The sequence below is a fragment of the Geospiza fortis genome, unplaced genomic scaffold (assembly GCF_000277835.1).
Source record: "Geospiza fortis unplaced genomic scaffold, GeoFor_1.0 scaffold78, whole genome shotgun sequence".
NCBI classification, from domain to species: domain Eukaryota; kingdom Metazoa; phylum Chordata; class Aves; order Passeriformes; family Thraupidae; genus Geospiza; species Geospiza fortis.
In genome coordinates this window covers 3,987,562-4,011,099 of record NW_005054339.1, presented here as the reverse complement: position 1 = coordinate 4,011,099, position 23,538 = coordinate 3,987,562, and the positions used below count along the sequence as shown (strand labels likewise).

General features: G+C 37.2%; 1 protein-coding gene across 1 annotated transcript in view; it reads right to left on the bottom strand.

The window, feature by feature from the left end:
• The window catches only part of CACNA2D3 (calcium voltage-gated channel auxiliary subunit alpha2delta 3), a 385,100-nt gene that overhangs the window by 112,406 nt on the left and 249,156 nt on the right, over positions 1 to 23,538 (bottom strand). The window contains exons 13-14 of the mRNA XM_031058245.1: positions 21,939 to 22,072; positions 1,687 to 1,704 (exon numbers count right to left, since the gene is read on the bottom strand). Coding sequence (XP_030914105.1) covers positions 1,687 to 1,704; positions 21,939 to 22,072 — 152 coding nt within the window. The remainder of the gene's footprint in view (positions 1 to 1,686; positions 1,705 to 21,938; positions 22,073 to 23,538) is intronic.

Here is a 23,538-nt window from a genome sequence, read left to right as displayed (position 1 = left end):
TTGTCTGAAGTTAGCAAAAGCCCTGGAGGATTACTGGTACCTGCCCCCTTCCCCATCCCATTCCTTCCTTCCCACCCCTCTCCTTTTTCACTGCACAAAATACACAGTCAATTAGACTGTAGTCAGCTGTGAGCGCATTTTAAAATATCTGGCTTTAGTTCTGCAATTTTTTGATCAAGGGGCAAAAACATTAAAAACTTGCAATTTTGACCATTTATGAAAATTGTATTTGCTAATAGCAAACTTGAGTAATTTGTACCAGAATATTGTTTAATAGCTCAGAATTGTGGCCATCAGAACAGATAATACAGCCCCACACGTCACAAGCTGACAAACAGCCTGGCTGGTTGTGCTTTCTGCACCAGCACATCACAGTCTGACTCTCTTCTTTCTGCAAATTGTTAAGAGAAGCATTTGGCACAAACGTTTAGACAAGCAGGTGAAAATGAAAAAGCCAAAGTTAGCTAGTCTAGCCACTCTTTTTGTCCTTCTACTCTTTCAGAAAGCTGTACACAAAATGTTTCTTGAAACTTTTTTTTCAAGAAGGAAAAAAAACCAAACCAAAACAAAACCAACATTTTTTGGTATCATGTTCTGCAACTATCAAAGCATGAACAAAATATGGACATAGTTCAGTGTCATAAAACAGCATATTACCTGCAGGTTTGAAATTGAATTTTCCAAGCTCCATGAGCAAGGAAATTTCAAATGCATGTAGTATCATAAAAATAAAGCCTCCCATCCTTATATTTCTTGGTTTTTAAGCTAAAAAGTGGCTGAGATACATTAGTGAAGTTCTAAGTCCTGTGGATGCCCTCACCATTCTTCAAAAGCTATTAAATGAGAGATCACTTATAGCCGTCATTAAAAACTGAACTTTCATCACCCATGAATGTTACTAACAGTGATGTCAAACTGACTAATTGCTGTGACATTTCTTATTGAAGGTGCTTTACCAAGAACAATAAGAATGACTTGGACAAGTGAGTGTTGCAATTGCCCAGCATATTCTATTCCTTTTTATCATTTTAATACTTTTTTACCAAAAGCACAAAATACCAGCTAGATTTTCTAGTTTCTGGAAGCCTTGATTATATTTGTGAAATACGTAAGGACGATGCAACAGGCATCAAGGAATTCTTAGCTTTGCCACAGTGGCTGCGCTGTCCTGGCTCTGGTGACACCATATCGATGCAGAAGTGGTTTAAGGGCAAGAGCACATTGTATGGAAATTATGCAGCCTGCTAGAGAGGTCAAATGCTGAATGTGTTCAGGGGTGTGTTGGTAGATACAGTGGGGAGCAGTGAAAGGGTTCCAGCTATGCCATGGGTTCTGAAGTCTCTACAACAGACCCAGAAATGTTTCACATGGAGTAACGGAGTGGGTTGGGGTTTTTTTAAAATCCCTACTATTATTTCAAATTGCTGATAAAATAGCCTCCCTGTTGTCTGCAAGCTGAAGGCTGCTGGATGCCTGGCATGTTAAACAGCTGATATGTTTGAAGAGCTGCTCTCAGCAGGTACCTCAAGCTGGGCTCAAAGCCGGGCACCCTCCTGGGGCCAGCTCAGAGCCCCGTGACAGTGAAGAGTTTCACTGATCACCACCTGTACCACACCCACACCACCATGGAAACGTGAAGCACTGGTGACTACTTGGAATGACTAGGATTTGATTAAAATATTTTACCTTTTGTGCCTGAGGGAGCTGGAAAACAACAAAACAGAACAAGCAATTATACATTAAATTAATCTGAACAGGCACTTTAGCTGCTGTATTAATAAAAGCATAAACAGTATAAAAGAAAGTGTAAAGGAAAGAAATTAGAGGAACTAGGTTTACATTGCCAATTGATTCAACTTATTGAGGGCTTATTAACTGACTTTATGATTTGGCAGCTTCTCTACAAGGTATCACAAAAGCACCGTGACATTAGTTAAATACTACCACACCAAGAAAAGGATTGTTTTCTCATCAGATATGGTATCACACCTGAACTGTGAAGAAGTTCCATTTTCTTGTACACAAATATAATTCAACATAGAGACAGTTTTAGTTTTAAACGAAACTGACATTAAGAGGAGATCATCATATTAAAGTAGAAGGTTGTATCCTCCATGACAGAGGAAAGAAAAACAAAATGGGAATAGAAAGTTAGTAAGTGCTTATGCAAACAGATTACAATACATGCATAATATACAACAATATATGCATAGAACAATACATTTCTGTGCTGTAAACACAAGTATGATTATATGTGCATATATGCAAATTAAATGCAAGTGTTTATGCATATATGCATATTTGTACCACATAGATGTTATCAGACAAGTGTAGCCATACCTGGTTGTGTGCACAGTATTTACTGTAAGCAACAACTCACAGATTACGGCATTGAGAGCAGGCAGCAGACTCCATCACATATAAAAGACCTTATTTATCAAGAGTTGAAAGATGGGTTCTGTTTTCACTTCAGAAAAAAGAAAACCCATTGTAGCAGAGGAAGTCAGAAAACCAAACTGTTACAGGCACAACACAGTTTTCCCTTTTTCTGAATTCTTCTCCTCTTACTCCATACTTGTGGAGAAATTCACTCATGTAGCACTTTAGCCTTGTGCTAAGTGTACCTCCTCAAAAAATTTATTTGTCCAACTCAAATTTTATCTTTAAAGGCATCATCTGAATATGGAAACAGGCAGGTGAATCGATGCCAAATGCAAAAGACCTTCAAGATCTCCAGTGAGCTTCTGACTGACTTTTTGCCCTTCCTCTGAGTGAAAACAAAAAGAGAAAAACACCAAACTTGGACTCAGTCCTCTGTTAAAAGCAAATATCAACATGGTACATCTCATGAAAGAGAACTGTCACATGATGTCTAATTCACAAATACTGGAGCAGCCACAATTTCTCTGTTTCCACAACATAAAATGTAACAAAATTCATGGCAGGAAGAATTGCTACAAGTAAAATTCTTTAATCCTAAAACTACAGTGATCCAACATCAAAATACAAACCAAGATCACATTAAAGTATGACTTGCATGTGTTTCTAAAAAAGCCTTTTTTTAAAATAAATTACTATTGAACACTATGAAAGGGTTGCTGCAGAAATTGCAGATATCTGTGAATTATAAATACATGACTTAAATCCTGTATAACAGGTTAGAGCAGTTTAAAGCCTTTCTGAAAATTTAACTACTTGTTAGACTTTTATTTGATCTTTGACAAGTAGAAACTTCTTTTTTACATTCAAACAAGAGGAGAAACTTGTAAGATGATTTTTTTTTTAATTTGCCAAATACAGTCAGGTACATGCAGTTTGGTCAAGTTTTGCCAAGTGAGAGAGTTACAGTCAGATGGATTGAAGTGAGGATTTCCTATTAAGAACTACCACACAAACTAGATGCTCCACACTTCTGAATACAAAGTGACCTCTGCTGCTTTTACTCAGATTATTTTCATGAGCACATTAATAAGCATTTACAAACTAGAGTTCTTTATTATCTGCTGCCGAATTCAGTCAGTCCATTTATAAGCTTTTATAAAATCAAAACATTCCCATTCTCTGAAATATTAGTAGTCACAATGATTAAGAATAATAATGTCAGCAGATCATGCTTTTTCCAGGGCTAGAATTCTTGACACATTTCACCTAAGCTTAAAAATCCAGGTTCAAGGTCTTTCCTCAATTAAAAAACCAAACAACAATTAAAAAAAAAATTCTTTGTTCCCATCAGATTCACATTCATCCCATTGCTGATTTAAGACTTGACTGTTACAAGATCCTATACGTCAGCAATTCAGTTTAATATGTCCTGCAAATTCCTTTGAAATAAACTGTGGAGTTTTGTCTGACATTACCCTTCTGGGAGGCCATAGGAAACAAATAATTTTCCTAACAATAATAGCAATAGTCCTCTGGTCTGACCCTTTATTGAACAGTGGAAGAGCTGCCTGTCTGTGTGTAAAAGGCAGCAGGTGCCTCTGACTGTGTGCTGTGCTTCACTCCCTGCCAAGAGGCAGCTTTGCAGCAAACTGTGTGATCTTTCCCTGGCCCTCCAGCACTGCAGGTATTTCTATTCTACCTACACCCCTGGCAAACTGTGCCCTTTTGATGGTTTTATTCAGCTCCAGCCACACCAAAGTACCTCCTGATCCTATTTGTTTTCCATTAGTGTCTCTCCCTCCCTCAGGTGCTTGTCCCCAAACAATACACGTAACACAGATCTGTTTTACCTGCTCCTAGTTTGCCATCTGGGTAAAGCAGGTTTTGTTAAAATTATTGTGGCTGGAGTGCAGGGAGGACACCTGGCCATTTGTGGCTCCTGGTTCCTCCAGCTGTGGCTCAGGAGGAGCTGCCTGAAGGAAATTGGACCTTGCCCCACAAATCTGCTTAGGGAGAGACCTTTGCTGAACTGCCAGCTACAGCAGAGACAGGAGCCTGCAAACCTGTAAGCTCCAGGGGAAACCTAAGAGAATTTTCTGATTTAAAAAAGCAAACTTAAGGATCTTGATGGAAATATACAGATTTTGCTGCAACCTAAAAAAAATTCTTAGATTTAAGAGCAAGACTAAAGCATGGGCCATTGCAAGAACACAGGTAAAAAAGTACTGGCATTTGTTTTCAAACTGCTTTTACCCAGATTTTTTTTTTTTACTAAATACATTTTCTTATTCTATTTTGTATTGTAAAAAAATTACTCTCAGAAACTGGAGGCCCCCTGAGGTTCACAATTTGCTTTATGCCAGTAAGATATGTTGAGAATTCCATGTCTAAATTCAGGTCAACCTGGGGTCCCATCACACGATGTAGAACAGAATAAATAACTGCAGGAGGTTTTTCAGTACTGCTGTTGCACACTGTCATGCTTTCCACATTTGCAAATAATCTAGTATTGTTTTGAGCCCTTCATGGAAATGTGTTTGGTATTACCAGAAAAAGAAACATTAGACACTAATAACATGGTAAAAAACACCAAGACAGGCCAAGGGATCCACCATCACAGATTTTGCACAATTTTTTTGATTAGATAGCTGTGAGAGCAATATGATTGAACCAAACAAAACCCCAGAGATCTGAAATACTGTCTTTAGAGCAGGAGGAATAAGTTATAGGACAGTAGTTCTGATAAGTACCTCATAAAAGGGCATGTCTTTTCACCTTTATCAAAAGAAGTTCATAAAGACTGATTTTGTAAATGATTTCATGATAATTGAAAAGAAAAAGGTTAAAATATTTTAGACCTGTTTCAACAATTTACTCAAAATATTATGTAGCTGCACATCCTAGATTTTCAAGACACCAAGTCTAGAAGTTTTAAAGGAAGACTTCTTGTTCTGTTGGATCAAAATTCTACCTTATGTCTGTTTGAAGAATAGCAAAAAAATCTTCTGCAAGAGTAAATTACACTCAGTAGTTTCTTACTATATGAAAACCCACAGCTTCTATTACTAATGACAGAAAAATAATATATATCATTACGATATTAATGTTCCATTTCTATTTTTTCTAATGATTTCATGGAGTTATTATTATAAAAGTATACTATTTCAATTTACTAATGTTAAAACTTTGAAAAATAAATAAAACCTCTTATTTTACATTCACCGACCTTATTTCCACAGTCTTCCTGCCAAGTTTTTAAAAGTCACCAGTCACAGAAAAACAGCCCCACAGACTTGATTGCTCCAAAATCAGATACAATACAAATCAATAGAGAGTAACTGCAAACATGTCAGTAAATAATCAGCAAGTCTGGATATGGTTTTGATAATACAGACATTTCTATAAATACCTTCTGAGCTGAACTAAATTTAACCTTAATGCATTGCTAAGTGTATGATGTTTCTAATGTTCATGTTCATCCCATCTGTGTCACGTGCTGACTCTTTATTTGACATGGGATGTATGGCTTGGAACTTCTACTTTTCAAAAATACATTTTCAGGAAAGATATGAAGTGCTGTGGCAGACATGGAGAAAATGCAAAGCATTTCATACATTGCCAGCAGGTTTCCTCAGCTCTTCCCATAAATAGCAAAAACTTGAGGAAAACAGCAAGAATATGCCGGTTCTCGGTTTTGAGCAGAAAATGTAAACTTTCTGCTTTAAAATCTATTTATTCAGCTGCTATTAAATATAGCATTTAAATATTATGATCTTGATAATTTTTCTTTTGTAATCTATGCACTTATTCCCCCCTATCTAAGTACTACAGGCATCATACGAAATTATATGCACACACAGAGGAAGAAATAAAATTCAGCCTCCTACTGGGATGCTCCTGACATTAAGATTTCAGTATAAATATTAGAAGAGTGACATTAACCTGCAGCTTACTAGGCCAACATCTCTAAGGAAATGTACTTGATTTTTCAAGGGATTTAAGACCAAATCCTTCATTGTTCACATAATTGTTTTACTGTGCTACCACATATTTTTCAGTAACTACAGCATTTTAGTCAAGGATAGATTGTGCTCTGCATGCAAAGTACACTCATCAAAGGAAATTTAAGTGTTGCTATGGAGAAGAGAGTCATAAAACAAAGATAAAACCTACAATTCTAGTTCTCTCTTTAAAAAGAATTCCTATAGATGACAGAAAGGAAAGAATTTAGCTTCTGTGAAATATGAAAAAAAGAACACACAGGAGCTGTAAAGGCATTGGATTGGAATTAAGAAATAGCAAAATAAAAAAAAAATACATAGACTTAAGAACTATGTAATAAAATGGCTCTACTCTTTGAAGATTTCATACCTTTTTAAAATACATTAATTCCTTATTAATGCCAATGACTGAAGAATTCCTACAGCAGTCTAGGAATCTTGTTTTTAAAATGAGAATCAGCACAAAAAAAGGATCTAAATGTTCTCAACTTTTAAAACAGTTATTAAAGTTATATCTGTCTGCATCTGCTCTCTGAACTTCATGTGGAAATTAACAGAAAAAAAAATCCATACTCATATATTCTGTGAGTCTGTGCCTGTGATTATTTTACTTGTATAAACTAACTGTTCTCTTTTTTATGAATGCAAAATATTTACAGGAAAGATTATACTCACACTAATCCAATTGATTGCTTTAAATGCAAAGTTTGGTTAAAACTTTATTAATAAATATTTTTTAAAGAATTATGCTAATTGTACAGATAAGCCACAGGACAACAAATCAAAGAAACAGAAACAATGAGTGAATCAGACAGTTCATGAGCATTCCACACGCTGTGGTCAAAATTTTGGCCTCATGCTTGTGTGTAAAGGGAGTGAGTCCTATTTTCATTATTACACCAATAACTAAATACTCCTAAGCATGAAATATTTGTCCATAGTTAATTCTGCTTATATGTGCAAACACATATTCTGTACAAACATTACTAGATTTATAATTCCCTATAGAAATTACTGATACAACTATTCTCTTATCTACTATGTAGAAGATATATCCTTTCTAATTAAAAACTGTACAAACATTAATGCATGGAATTGGAATAATTTCTTAAATATAGACAACTCCAAAGAAAACTAGTGGTTGTAAGATACACATCACTGATACTAAGTGATGCAATTTACATTAAAAATTGTGTATCTATTGTCTAGTCTTTTTATCTCTTACAAAAAAAGAAAGGGAGGAAGAGAAGGAAGGAAAAAGGAATCAGCCTCAGAAAATGGGTGCAAATACACATATTCATTTGTTCATCTCACATAAAGGCCCTTCCACATTTGGAAAAAGGACAGGTTCTTTGACAGTCCTCCTAGAAACAAAAAAATCAATCCTTGATCATAAATCCTCTTAGGAGCCAGACACCCATCCTCTTTCTCTCACAGTAAAATCAAAGGCAACCCAAGCAAGTCGCACACAATAACTATTAGAGTCAATGAGGATCCTGCAATGAGTTTAGTGGGGTTTTGATCTTGCACTGTATTAATTCTCACTTGCTCTACATATCAATGTAAGACCAACATCTGAAGATAAAAGCAGATCATCTTTCTGAAGATAGATGAAAGTGTGCTGATCTAATGGATGTGTAAAGCAAGCCAGAATGTCTTCCAAAAAATCAAGTTTACTAATTGTGTTTGTGATTTTTAGCATGTCACTCTGGTTGTATAAAATGGGATTGTACTTGTAGAAGAGATATGTTGCTCTGTAGTCTGTTTTACAATCATCCAACACAGCCTAAGAAGGGAATGGCTATAAGAACATGTATAGTTGAACTATGCCAAACCATTGTTTTTTCCCATCTTTTCTCATAAAGCAATACCATTTCTTGAGTGTCCAGAGCACTGCTCAGCCAGCAGCAGAGGAAGGTGTATCCAGGCTCATTTTCCATTCCATTGCTCTGTCCCTCTCCCCTACTGTCACAACCAATATGAACCTTTTAGGGCTCTTAGAAAGCCAAGATAATTTCTCCTTTGCTGTATGGAGTTCACAACCTCACAGGAGCGAAGGATGTTACAGTGACAAAAGGCTTTTATAAGTTAGCTTTAAAGCTGGAATGAAGCACAATTCATACCAGACAGTTTTACCTCATGAATCTTGCATTTAATAAAGAAGAATCTTTTGCTGACATTTACATGCAAATGGCATAATTTCAAGTTCCCAGAATTTGGACTACGATCACAAAATATGCAATGAAGAAACAGACAGGAAGTTACTTATGTCAAGCAGTTTCCTGTAGAAGCATTTTCTTATTTGCAAGGAACACTATTTACAGGTATGAAGACAAAAGTGGCCCATTATAAAGTTCACACATAGTTTTGTGTCACACATAATTCATGGTTAAGAATAAAAAAAAAAAGCATTTGTAAAAAACCTGCCCTGATATCAGAGGACTGATAGGACTTATTTACAATATTTAATTCAAGATGATTTTGCTTTCCTTTATCTTCATTTAAGTTTCTTATTGTGGCAGATTTTTTTTTTTACTTTATGATGAAATCAATGAACTTGTAATTGAAAAAACAATTAGCTTTAGCTAATACCAGTGCACCTGCAATAAAACAAGCACCTGCAAAATTACTGTGAAATGTTGAGCATACATGAGGAAAAGTAGAAAAATAACTGATTGATTTAAAATGCCTGAAATTCAGCTTACATGACAAGTAAAATCAGGCATCAGGCATAGGGAAAAAAAATCATCAATAAGGAGGATCTCATTAATAAGGCTGTGTGTATACAATTAATCTATCTGCTTTTGGTAACTAGAGCACTAAATTGATCTTGTAAGAAATTAATCTGTGCTGCAAAAGATTCTAGGAATATCAAAGCGAAGGAAAATGGAGCTGTGTTTGGAGGAGGGGAGGTTGTAATTAATGGAACTTACTCTTTCTCTTACTTGCTTCAAGACAAGTCCTTCCAAAAATGTTTTGAAATTAACTTTTTGATTCTAGAAGTTTGAAGAAAAGACTGGAACCAGTGCAAGACTCTATGTGCTGGAACCAATTATCTTTTAGAATGAAAACACTGGACATTTTTAGAGGGAACAATCTACTTAGCTGCCTAACAAATACATTCAGAATAATTATTGTATTTTATTGGGTACTTTTTCTCCCCCATTAATCGCCTCTGAATGAGCAGAAATGTTGTACAGATTATGTATTTAGCTGGCACAAAACACCTTGAAGACAATGTCAGTAAGCAATGGCCCAGAACTGCTCGGTATGGAGCAGGAGGCTGGAGGGCAAAACAAGATGGAACCACACACTCATAAGATCATTTGAGCTAACAAACAACAGGAGATGATTTCACAGGAAGAAGGGCTGAACAAAACTATTAGGATCATTTCATTTGCTGAGAAGAAGAAATCCAAAAATATTGTAATAGTTCAAGGGCGCCAGAAACCACCAGGAAATGCAGCTTATGCACAACAATTAAATGAGAAGCTTCAAACCTTTCAAAAAGCTTCATTCCCTTTCAAATTATCTTTTCTCTCGTTTGTCAGTTTGCCTCTGAAAGGGCAAAATACTGATGATTCCACCTCAAGACACATCTGAAAATGTTCAGATGAAGCATAAAGAAAAACAAGAAAAAAAAGTGCAAAAAACAGTGCATAAAAATACCACATGAAGCCCAGGCAATGAGCTCAGGTAGATGTTGGAAAGTGCTGTTCTGCTTTGTCAGGGAAGAGTAATACTCCCAGAAACCAGGAACAAATCTCCATTAAAATTTTGTCCAGGTTTTGTATAAAAATTTGAGAATCAAATGCCCAATGTGTATTTTGGAAATAAATTAACATTGTACTAAAATTCTGTGCTCTAATAGCAAGGTGACCACCATGTGGTTTCTAAATTAGGAACATGTGGTTTCAGGTTCACATTGCCTAAGCAAAGCAACTGATTTTATTAGCTAACAGAGATGTACAGGATCAGAAGGCAGGTTTAAGTCTCTAACTGCTGAAAGCATTGTTTTTAAACTGTATGATAAAACAAAGAATTAAAATAAAATCTTAGAAAACTCCATCATTTAATGTTGTGAAATCTCTTAGTTGGATAAGCTCCTAATATATAAATAGATTCTTTTTTCTATAAATTTTTCTATTATCTTGTGGGGAAGTTGGTATTACAGACATGGTTAATGCTGCCATCATAAATAACAAAATGGCATCATCAGTGCTGCATCCTGGTCACTGGCTCTGCTTTGAGGACCAGATTCTGCCTTCATACCCTTCTAATAAGCAAAAAGCTAATGCATCTCACCATTCTAGTTTCACATTGAGATTTTATAGCTACACTTCGTTGAAACAGCCATGGAGTATTTATGGACCCTTCATACTGCAGGATGGGTTCTAAACTTTCTCCTGATGGCACTGATGTTGCTGAAGATTGTTTACCAACAGGATAGATCATCTTTAAACTAATCTTTCATGGAAATTCCTGCTTGGAAAGATCTATCTGACAAAATACAGTGGGGTAGACCAAGGCCAAACACCTGGTTGTCAAGAAGCAAGAGCATCAGTGAGAAATATCCTGTTATTCCTTATAGAATAGAGTATATTTCTGAATAATTTCTCTGCAAATAACCAACTTCTTAGATAGTCATAACCACATAATGGTTGTGATAAACACGAACTTCAATGCTTATTGTTATTGTGCATATATGACTGGGTTGTATGTGAAAACTCCTCATAATACAAAAAGAGCTATAAATAACTAAAGACTTCTATATCTGAAGAACAATAGACAAAAGAGAAGATTATTTCCATTTAGTCTCCATTCTCCTTTTTTGCACTGAATTCTGCCACTGCAGCAAAGCTCAAATAGTACCAATAATTTAATAAGGCTTTCTTATTATTGCAGGTTTTTACTCCAGCAGTGCAGATAAATTACATTTCATCTTCACTGCCCTGTTCGTTCCAGAAAGTCAAGGAATGATAAATATGAGATCAAAGGATGGGATTTAGTACATTATACTAAAATAATTGCTTTCCTACATTATCATTTACCCTAAAAATGTAATATGAAAACTAAAGACAAGAACACGCCAGAAAAAAGATAATATATCTGACAAAATACCTACAATTTCCTTATAATTAACTCAAGTTCACTCAGAGTAGAGGCAGTAAAACAAAAGATGGGCAGTTATCAGTTGTGAATGTTGTTAAGTAATTTCCACTCAGGATAGACCTGTCCTCCTAAATGCTGGATTCACCATAACATGTAGGGATGTAGAATCAAATTCTTTCTATAGTTAGTGTCTTGTCACCTTTTGATCTTATTTCTGTGCCACAACAAAAACTAGAAAATTGCTTGTGAAATAAGGTGGAAATGCAAAGCATCCTCTTAGTCAAAGGCACTGTAAGTCATTGGCAGATCCCAGCTGGAAATGGTCCCAAGCTGCTCTATCTCCAGTGTGCAGGTGTCTGCAAATGGGACCAATACCCTTCTGGCATGAATACTCCTGTTAATCAAATTCAACAGCAGAGCAATTCTTTGTAATTTGTACACAGTAACTGGTGGGAGAACACCCAGCAGGTGAAACCTTCTGACATTTGTAATTCTATGGATTTTTATTCAAATACATCCAATCAGTTTTCATCTCAGAAGCCAGTTTCAATTATTTATCAGCAGTTCTGGCTAACCAAGGAGGACCCAGTTGACTGCAAGTTACAAAACATTACACCTCTCTAGAGCAAGGGTCATTGAGGGAAAGCCTTTGACACAGCTTCCCACAGCACTCTCCTGGAGGCTGCTCATGGCTTGCAAAGGTGCTCATTTCCTGGGTAAAGGACTGGCTGGATGACTGGGCCCAGAGAGTGGTGGGGAATGGAGTTACATCCAGCTGGCAGCTGGTCACCAGTGCTGCTCCCCTGGGATCAGTGCTAGGGCCAGTCTTGTTCAATGTCTTTGTCAGTGCTCTGGGAGAGGGGATCCAGGGCACCCTCAGTACATTTACAGATGGCTCCAAGCTGGATGGGAGTGTTGATCTGCCGGAGGGTAGCAGGTCTCTGCAGAGGGATCTGGACAGGCTGGATCCATGAGCCAAGGCCAATGGTGTGGGGTTCAACAAGGTAAAGTGATGGGTCCTGCACTCAGGTCACAACAGCCCCACACAGCACTCCAGGCTTGGGGACAGAGTGACAGGAAAGCTGCTCAGGGGAGAAGGACATTGGGTTGTAAGTCAAAAGGAGGTGAAGCTGAGCCCAGGTGGCCAAGAAGGCCAGTGGCATCCTGGCTGTCCCCCTGTACTGGGCACTGCTGAGGCCACAGCTCAAATCCTGGGTTCAGTTTTGGGCCCCTCACTACACAAAGACATTGAGGGGCTGGAGTGTCCAGAGAAGGGCAAGGGAGCTGGGGAAGGGGCTGGAGCACAAACCTCCTTGGGACTGGCTGGGGGTGTTTAGCCTGGAGAAAAGGAGGCTCAGGGGGAGCTTATGGATCTGAAAGGAAATTGTAGCCAGGTGAGGGTCGTCTCTTCTCCCAGGTGTACCAAGTGACAGGACAAGAGGAAGCAGCCTCAAGTTTCACCAGGGGAGGTTTAGACTGGATGTTAGGAAACATTTCTTCCTAATAGAATTCCATGAAATCAAGTTTAACCAAACAGAAGCAAGAAGTCCACGATTCTTGAGACCTAGAGACTTGTGTGGGAAATCTGTTGAAGTGGGCACTACTGTTTGAAAGACCAGTAATCAATTATTGCATTGACCTACCCTGTCTTACTATGTCCTTTCATTCTCGGCCCTTTTAAAGCAACTGGTCATTCTTACCTATTACTTTAAATATAAATTATAAGAGGAAGGAATGATTATTTAATTCTGTAATCATCCATCATCTACTGTGGCAGGACTTTGGTGATTTATTTAAATTGGCAGGTCATGATAATAATATCAGCAGTGGTCAGTGGCAAAATTGGAGTTGAAGTCAGTGATATGAAGAAGGAGAAAATACACATTAAAACTATTAGGACAGCCCAAAACCAAGAGTGCCCTTAGAAGAACAGTAAAAGACAGGATAGTCACAGGATTCTGCAGGAAAGGAAGTGGAAAGAGAAGATAATTACATTGTACAAGAACAAGCTGATATGGGTATTGGAAAACAGTTATTTTTAGAAAAAAATAATTATCAAGGAGGACAATTCAACTGTAATTTAGTTTAAACATTAGAACATGTAGTAAATGAAAATGTGGAAGAAGGTTAGACAGGGGTCAAAGCACTTAAACATGGTAAAACTTACTTGTTTTCATTGGAAGTATTATTTAAAATAAAAAAACTAAGTAGGAAAACCATCCATCAAATAGCAAAATAAATCTATCAAATACTGAGAATATTTCAAAAAGAGATGAGACTTTACTTTGTTTAAAGCAATATTTCTGTAGGAACTAATCTGATTCAAAATTAGATATTTAATCTGTCTTTCATCCAGTGATAAAAGATGAACAGAGACCAAGGTCAAACTGAAGTTACCTCATCATATAAATAATAAAATACTAGAAAAGAGAATTTTTTGGCAATTTATAGCTAAAAGCCAAGATGTAACATTCCTGTGATTTCCCTTCAATTGGTTAACCTAATGCTTGTCTTATTTGCACCACACTGGGAGCAGGGCTGCTTAAGATCCAGCTTTGCTGTGGCGTTACAGCTGCTTCCTGATGTCGCAGGAAGATAAAAATAAATTCTATATAAAAGCCTCCAAGCGCAAAGAACTGTAAAATGCATTTTAAAACATCAACTGCATATCTCAAAGTTTGAAGAGAACAAATTGCATTCTGCATTTCTCATGTAAATGTACCGTATGAAAAATAATTATAATAGTAATCCGATTCAATGGAAATAAAGTAGTGTAATATTTATAGTCTGTGCCAGAGTTATAATGACTGTGGGGCGAGAAGTGAAGTGTCTCAGCATGTTCCACATGTTTTTAGCACTGTTTCTAAAGGCTCTGGAGGCTATTAAATTTAATGAACCCATCTGCTATGAAATAGAGGTCCAAACATAATCAGTTTTCTCAGTGCCATGTAATACAGATGGCATTCCATGTTCCACATCCCCAGCAGGAAATTTTATGTTCCTCTTTAAGTACAGGACTTTTAGTTTTGGTTTTGATGTTTTAAACATCTTTTTGATGTATCACTTATAGCATTTTACAGTGTAAATGCCATGTAAATACACATGAAAAGTGTTAATTCATTAAACTAAGTATTGCTATTTCCTTACAACAGTTTTCCTGTGACTTTGACAACTAGCAATTAGCTCTCTGTAGTAATATTCTTTGCTTAATGCAATTATTGGAAATTGCCCTAATACTGTAAAGTTCCAGCATTAGCAGTGGAGGAAAACAAACATGTAATTTATCAAAAGAAGGAGTTTCCTTCAAAAAGCTGAAAGATACACATTCTTGTGTCCATAATGTGTGCATAGGTGCTCCCTGTGATGAAGCCTTATTTGCATGTACTCTGTTTCCACGGAATAATCATTCTTATTTTAAGAATCCATATCCCCACTAGGTCCTTTTGGGCTTTATTTTCCTGTACATGCCCCAGTTTTGATTTCTGGGGTCTCAATTTGTGTTTTGTTGGGACACACTACAGCCAGACTCTTGTCTTGGTGTGTGAATGTGGGACCTAAGCACAAATATAAATGGCAGGAAACATTCCCTGCACTGATGAGCATGCTGCTGCTGAGCAGGAGTAAATCAGATGTTCATTTCCTAACATAAAAGAACAACATCCATTGTTGTTTTGAGCTGCATCTGAAAGACAATTGGAGTGCATGAATTCTATTCAGTTTAGAGGTTCATTCACTGACTATCTCCAGAACTCATTCTGTTTTTTGTCAGTTGACACAGATCTTACTGAATTTGAAACAGTTCGTGTGTTTCATGATAATTCATTTATTCTAGATCCAGCAGTAAAACAAACACATTAGAACTGTTTGGGAGAAAATGAGAATACTTAATTATAGCAACTGAAAATTTTGGGCCACAGAACTCATAAAAGCCTTGACTCAAATGCTTCCTTTTTTTATGAGAGTGTCAATGAAGATTTCCACAGACAGTGCACCAATCACCAGCAAAAAGGGACATTGCACCTCCCTATAAATGTGCACACAACGTGTTCCTACAGGTTTTTAAGTGTGTGCACAAGCAGCTGCATGGATCAGCAGTGCCAATGGCTCAAGCACTGTCCCAGACCCCCGAGGTCCCAGACCAGACACGTCAGGCTGTCACTGCTGCAGCTCTGAACTGCAACTGTGGTCCCATGGAAGCCTCAAGGTGAAATGGTCAGAACTGCTGTATTTTTCCAGGAAAATTAATCCAAACTGCAGTGCTGAATCAAAGGCATTTCCTGTGCTACTTTCTGCTTTTCTCCCATATCAGAACCTTCAAAAACCACTGAGATCTGATCAAAAGATCACTGAGATCTATAGGAGATGAAGCAGAGCTTGAAGAACCTTATTTTATGAACAATCCTATCTGGTGGAAGGCCTGATATCCATGCATGGGATTTTTCTTCCCTAAACCAATTCACTCAAATGTCAAAGTGAGAAAAGGAAATTCCCATGGGAACCCTCAGAAGCACTTGGAGGTGATGACATTCTCTGATAAAGACTTGTAAATTCTTAGAGATTAGGAGATGCTGGCCACAAAGGGAAGGTTAGAGCATGTAACCAAATCCAAAGTGGGATTGGAAAAAAAGAAACACGGATTTCTAGTTCTTAGTGTACTAAAAAAAAGAAAAACTACTGTGCGCAAATTTTCTTATCTCAGCTGCTGATTAATGACACTTGCTGACATTCTGTTCTTCAGTGATTACCAATATTTACTTACTTTAGATATGCCTGAGCATCCTGAACACACTGATGCATTTTAATGCCTACCAGTACTGCAATCTAGAATTTACTTTTTTGAAATTGAGGCCTGGGGAACCTTTACTGTTACAGAAATGCTAAATACACCCACTTACTATAATAGCACAATTAACTTGTGCCACCAAAAGTAGTTGAAGATATCTCTGGGAATAGATGCAAGTGGAAATGGGGTACTATTTTATTTTTGTTACTTCATAAAAGCTCTTCTGTGCATTGAACACAAAGAAAACTGTGTGAATGGAAGAAGCACTAAACAGCATTTTAATATCTCACCAGAAAGTCCTGGATAAAAAAATATGCCTAGAGTAACAGCTTTCAGTCTGGAGAACCTTTTTGTATAACTCTGTCCATATATATACACACACGCATATATATATATATATACACACTTATACATACATATACATACACATATACATATATATATATATATATAGTGCCTCTCTGGAACTAGTTTATAATTCTCCTCTGTCAGAACTGTATCCCAGAATTTAAATTTTCATGCACAAAGCATTCTGGATTCTGATGTGGCTGTGACAGTTGAGAGGCATGAGCTTCCTATAACTGCTGCTGCATTTCTGTACAGAACTTGGACCAGAGTAAAAAGTATGCCTGCATAGTACTTGATTTTTTTTTTAAGGAGGAAGATGAATAAATTCATCTTCTTCATCATCTTTTTAAAGGAGGAAGATGAATTTATTTTACAATCCACATAATAATGTAATTGCAACACCCATCACAACCATTTTAGAAATGGCTATTAAAGGCTTTACTTCAGTGGAGATGTCTCCATTTACTGCCCCATAAAGAGAAATAAGGTTCTTGGTTGCCTTCCTAGGATAGCATCAGTCTCTTGATCAGCAAATACTGTCAAATATTACCTCTTTCATAAAAATAAAGAAATGGGGAAAATATATTTATATTTACAAATACACATATATACAATAGAAACCGTAGAATTGAACTAAAAACCATAACAGAATGAGGGATAATGCAAATGAAGAATGAGCACATGGTACTCTGACACAGAAGGAAATTACAAAGTGCAAAAGCACCCACCATTCATATTATGATGAACCATGACCTGTAATGACTCAGAACATTGCTGCTTTAAATGAACTCTTAAATTCTGGAGCATCAGACATTCATCCCAAAATATTCGGGGAAGCAATAATTTTCTCTTTTCAAGCAAAGAACTTCTCTGATTGGAAACTGAGACAGCGAGGCAATGTTTGCCTGAATCTGCTCCCAGCTGGAGACCAACAGCCTGAAGATGAGCTCAACAGTCCATTAGATCCAGAGGATATATTCAGGTACACTTATGAGGAACAAATTCCACCAGGAAGAGTTAACAAAGGTCCAAGTAGGTCCTTTGCTGATGACCTCTATGTATTGCTGCACTTGAATATTTTGATGCCCAGCCCATATTCCTTTTCCTTCCAAAATATTCACTGTTATTGACTCGCTATAGATGCATGCTTAAAAGTCACTGACTACTTTAAAACTGTTGCCTCCCTGAAACACTGTGATAGTTTTAGAATTCCTTTCTGTTTATATTTGAAAGCTATCACTCACAAACCTCCTTTTTTTAAAGCATTCATTAAGGTATTTTATTTTCTGAACCATTACATGCTTGTGGGCCTTAGCAATGTTGAAGGACTGACATCAGATCCAACTGTGACCCATTTTTTAACAGAAAAGTTGTGTTGAGACTCTTCTGTAGGAGTGATGTCCAGACCTCACTGTCTAGGACACAGGTATCCCATCTGCAACCTTTGCAACAACCTGTACAGCATCTCTGGGCTGTACAGCCGAACAGGAACAGGCAGCAAGACAATTTCTTCTCCCAATAAACTCCACAGTTAAGAATCTTCCACCTGACCTCTCACTCTTGACAGCCCAAAGACCCTTTCTTACAGAATTCCATAGATCCAACAAAGCTCACCCACTCGTGCTGTGTGTCAAACTGCTGAGTAGAGAAGTACAAATGGAAAAGAGAATAACTCTAAGGAAAGGTGTGGAATTTGGAGTCATAGGACACTCAATCAGAAGACAGGAGGCTGGCTGGTACATACCACATAATTCAATTCCTACATTTTAGCCTGAAGGCATTGGCAGCACTTCAGCTACTGGGCTATTACAGGACTAGCATTCCCAATTATTCTAAAGCTGACTTTAGAATTAGCCCAAGATAATCCTCTAGACTGTTTCCCAGGTGAGTACCAAAACCAAGTACAACCAGTTCAGCTCCCCACAGACCTAAATTCAGGTTTTTTCAGGAATCTGTTGTTTCTCCAAGAGCCAGTGACACTTATTAAAATTGTATCATTCCTATGTCAAAAGTCTTGGTTTAGAAAGAAATGAGGCTTTATACAGTGATAATCATATTTCCAACATGAAATCCTGGGTTTAAAGGAAATAAATGCAACTAATTTTCTGATGAAGGGTAACTAAAAGTGCCTGTAGAAGCTCTCTGGTTATCTCTCAGAAAGACAGGAAACACTGGGGAGAGAAAAAAGTCCAGGGACAGGAGAAAGGGAAGCATGGAGTCACCAGAGAGTCCTCGTCTCAGTTGCTTTACATCAACCAGCAATCCTGACAGCGCCAAAGGACACATCCCTGACCCACATAAAGGTTGTTCCATGTCATGCTTTCTGCATATGACACCTTGCCAGAGATTTCCACTTCTATAAAAGTTGTAATTTTTCTAATAGTATGTGAAGCTCCTCAGGAATGACAAAGCCATGTTGAAGAGGCAGCTGTATGAACATTTTGCAGACATCCTCTTACAGAAAAGGTGAACAGACACAGGAATTAGATGCTTTGTTTTAGAAGCAAACCTCTTCTGGGAATATTCCTAAATGGTAACACTTAAATGAGCTAACTTCTGGCTTTCACAGATGCCTTTGTCCTGCACAAATACTGGATGAGAACAGTCTGGGGTGACAGGGGAAGTATTTTCTATCCTAATGTTGCTTGCTCAGAACCAGCACAGCTGGCCAGTTAGCTCTGCTCTTTGGGGGAAGGATATTCCATGCTGTCAGGGCACAGTGACACTGAGTGCAACCATGGAAATGTAGCCCTGGGAATCTAACCCTGGCTGTTCGCACACTGCTGGGTGAGAAGAACATTTAAGCTGCCTGGAAATACACTAATATTTTTAACTGGGAGAGGTCCAAGCAGCAGCCACACAAACTGTCTGTGAAAATCAACCAGTTATGGGATGGAGAAGATTATTTTTACAGCACTTCCAATGTCAAAGCACTAGAGATGGCCAGGGAATCTGTCTCTGAAAATAGCACTCAGGCAGCAGCACTCAGCTGAGGCAGAAGCAATCCTGGTTTGGTAAAAGGTTCTCTTCATTTCTATTTTCAAGTTTTTTATTGTATATTTTGTATTATATACCCTAATTTATCCTGTTGCTTTGCCTGTTTGGTTTGGGTTTTTGTTTGGGTTTTTTTTTTTGTGGTTTTGGTTTTTTGGTTTTTAGGGGTTTTTTTTTGGTTTTTTGTGGGAAGAATGATGGAGGAGGGAGGAAAAAGGTAGTTTGCAAGGAAGCAGATAATGGCATTTTCTTTTTCAATCTTTTCTTATAGAATCCAACCCATTAGGGGCCTGAATGGAGCTTTCATGCACTTAAAATATATTCGTGCATGTATGTACATAAGTGCAGGTGTGTATATATTTATATCTATGTATATATATTTATATGGGTATATGTATATATATTTATATATGTGTGTGAATGTGTTGAGTGACATTGATTAGTTTAGTCAAGATAGTAGGAAAACAAGAGGAGATAAAGAGAAGAACCTGGAAGTGTTTTGACTGCATCAAAAGACATTTTGTTTGGATTCAAGCAGTTCTATTATTCAAGATTGTCACAGCTCCATTGCCTGATTTTCTGGTTTTCTCAAGATTCCCTCTCTACACTCCCTCTAGTGTTCTTAAATCCACTTGCTTTTACTCATCGCTGCTGTATTCACTTAGCATTTCACACAACATTAAATTGTTAATTTCCCTTAGCTTTTCCATTACCTACAGGAGAATCCCTGAAAGTTAGACTAATTTTTATGAGTATTTTTCTCCCTGCAAAGATCGAGGAAATACAGATTAACAGGCAAAAGCAAGAGTAAAGTGTCAAATTAATTCTGAGAGAGTAATTTGCACTCTGTTGGTGGGTAGAGGGGATGACTTGGTATGGAGAAAGGAGGAAGATTCTGTTTACAATTCTATTAGTGAATGATTCATAGGCAAAAAAAGAAAAAGAGAGTTGCACCAGGACACCCCTTACCTGAGTGTCTTCCTGCAACTCTCTCTAGCAAACACACAACCTCCCTTCAACATTCACACACTGATCACTTCAAGTGTTTAAAAAAATAAAGTGAATGAGAACAAGATTCTCCTGGTCATCTCCCCATCTTGTGGCATGCCCTGAAGGCACAGTAATAAAACATATTTTCTGTTCATCTCCTCTTATGGCTCAATAAAAGGAAGAGAGCAAAGGGGAGAGTGGATTAATACAATTTTTTTAAAAGGAAACAAAGATAAGTTAATTCCCCTCTAAAGCAATTAACTTTTTGTTTCTCCTTTATAACTGCAGTTTAAATACTTATTTTACCTTACCCATGGTCACAAATGAAGACTATAAAAGGCCTAAACAATTGTGAAATGAAATAAAAGCTCTATTCCCAGGGTGGTTTTATACACGTTTAAGACTGAACCATCTAGAAGCAACACAGACTCAAAGCAAACAAAACCCACCAAATATCAGAGTGAAGCTGGTGAGATTCTCCCACCTCACCCATCAAGTAAGCAATTAGAATAGGAAGAAATAAACATCTGTGTCATGAGAAATTTGTGATCTTCTATCCATTATATTGAATATTTGGCATCTCCTGTACTAAATGGCAGACATTTGCACAGACTCTTGTTCTATGGATAATACATTAACCAAAATATTTTAATTGGAACAAAGGAAACATAGTAAGCAAAAGAAAATAAATAAAACTCTGTTTCAGACCAATCCATGGAAATTAACAACATTTACCTGCAAATCTGATGATTTACCACACATGCTACAGAAGTACCACAAGAGCTCAGTCACTGCACAATAGAAAGTTGTGCTTTAACTCTACTATTTCACAAGGGTGTCACGATAAAATTGGAAAATTATGACAATTATTTTAACATATCACCCATTCAATATACTTCAAAAGACAGAATCTTCTCAATATTCTTCCCAAGATATCATAGTTGGATGTTGAGTTGCCTTTCTACACTAAAACTATTGATTCTTGTCAGTCTTTATATCCACATACTCATTGACATGTTCTAAAACATATAGAAAAAATGTTTACTCAACATAATCAATATCTGTTCAATGCCCATTTTTGATTAATACAAGAAATGTATGTTTGGACATCAAAAACTTCAAAATTATCCTGTAAGTCATGTTTGTTTCAGTATTTTCTATATAATTACAATGTATAAATATCTACTAATGCTCAGTAATATTGAATTATTTGCTTGTAGCATAAAGATACCACGTCCCAATTCTTACACTGCACATTCCAACAACAGAAAGCAGATTCATAATGATTGTTTCTAGCACAATATTTTTGGTTTATCATGCAGACTTACAGTGCTGTCAATGTATGCTTCAGTCCACACGACATCGTGCTCCTGGTCAATGACCTTTGGGCGGCTGAGAACATGGAGATATTCCATAACGTTCTCCTGCACGTCAGCCAGGGTAGAGATCTGAGTAAAAAACCCTGTGAAAACACACAATTCCAGGTGAGAAACCAGAGAGAACAAATAAAAGAGGTTTTCAAGAAGAAGCACGACGTGGTTTATGTCTGTCGTGCTTTTTGCTTATTTCCAAAAAGAAGATACAGAAGAAGAATGTTTCATCAGAAGCAACCTCAACCAGTAATAATTGGTGAAAACAGATGCCTGTGAAACCTTTGGGCAGCCCTCAAGGCCAGGGTTTGCAACAGTGCACTGTCTGTACTAAACTTTCATCTCAAGACCACATTTTTTGCTTAATGGTTTGGGCTTTTTTCTTTTAAGGCTGTCTGCTTTAATATTTAGAACCAGTATTATCTTTGCCCAACTATATCTCACCCACTTCTTCCCATTTCAAGAAACATGATGGAGTAGAACTACAGAATGTTCATCGCATGTGCTCTGAAACATTCATCCCTACACAGTGTGACTGAAATTAAAAAAGCAATACGTCATTCACAAACGTGGCGGGTCACAGAAAATGTAGGCTACAACTAGAATGGTGTGCTTAGGTGATCCCAGCCTTGTGAATGCTTTAAAGCATCTCTTCCAACCTGACAGCATTGAGAACAGCAGAGGCTTCAGCTATTTGAGCTGTCACCACTCCCTTCTCAGTGCTTAGATGTCAAATATCCTTACACATCACAACCTTGGCATCTGGAGCCCACATCATGCAATAGTGATGAAGGACTGACAAATTTCAAGGCTAAAATTTCATCAGGCCTTATTTAAATGCATCACTTGCCTTCATTTACTTTCTGTTAATGAGAAAAGACCAACATGAAAGAGGCCTCACTACAATTTTAATCATTTGACAAGATCACAGCTTCTGTGGAGCTGCAATATTAAGCTTTATTAAGCTCAGCAGAAAACATGGCAGCTGCAAGGAACTTCTGAGCAGTGTTTTTCTAGATGGGGCAATTTTGGCAAGACAGTAAAGATGGTCTGTCTGAATCCAGAACTTTCTGAATCAATACACCAGCCCATAATTCAAATGCTACAAAATGGATGTTTCTGCATGAATTTTATCTGTGTGTGAATTAAGGCACAGTGAAAGAACAGATTTTTTAGTAGAGATCTATAAAATGAAACAAGTTGGATCAGTATCCTAATGGATATCTTCAATTTAATAATAAAAAGGAGAAGGAATGCATTGTTTGTGGTTTTTTAAACTAATTTGATTGTAGTATGATCTCAAATATTCCTAGTATGGCATTCTTACTCATATGTACTATTCATACTGTTAAAATATTCAATATTCTGTTTAAGGAATTTTATTTATTTGGTCCTTTTAATTTGGTGAAAATGTCAATACATAGTCAAGATAAAGAGTTGCTCTGAGCTCCTTGTGCACAGCTGCTGAGGCCATGTCAGCAAGAGCAGCAAACCCATGCTCCAGTTTTTGCATTCCAACACCTGCTCCTCAGTTCCCTGGTGTGTGAATTATGCCACC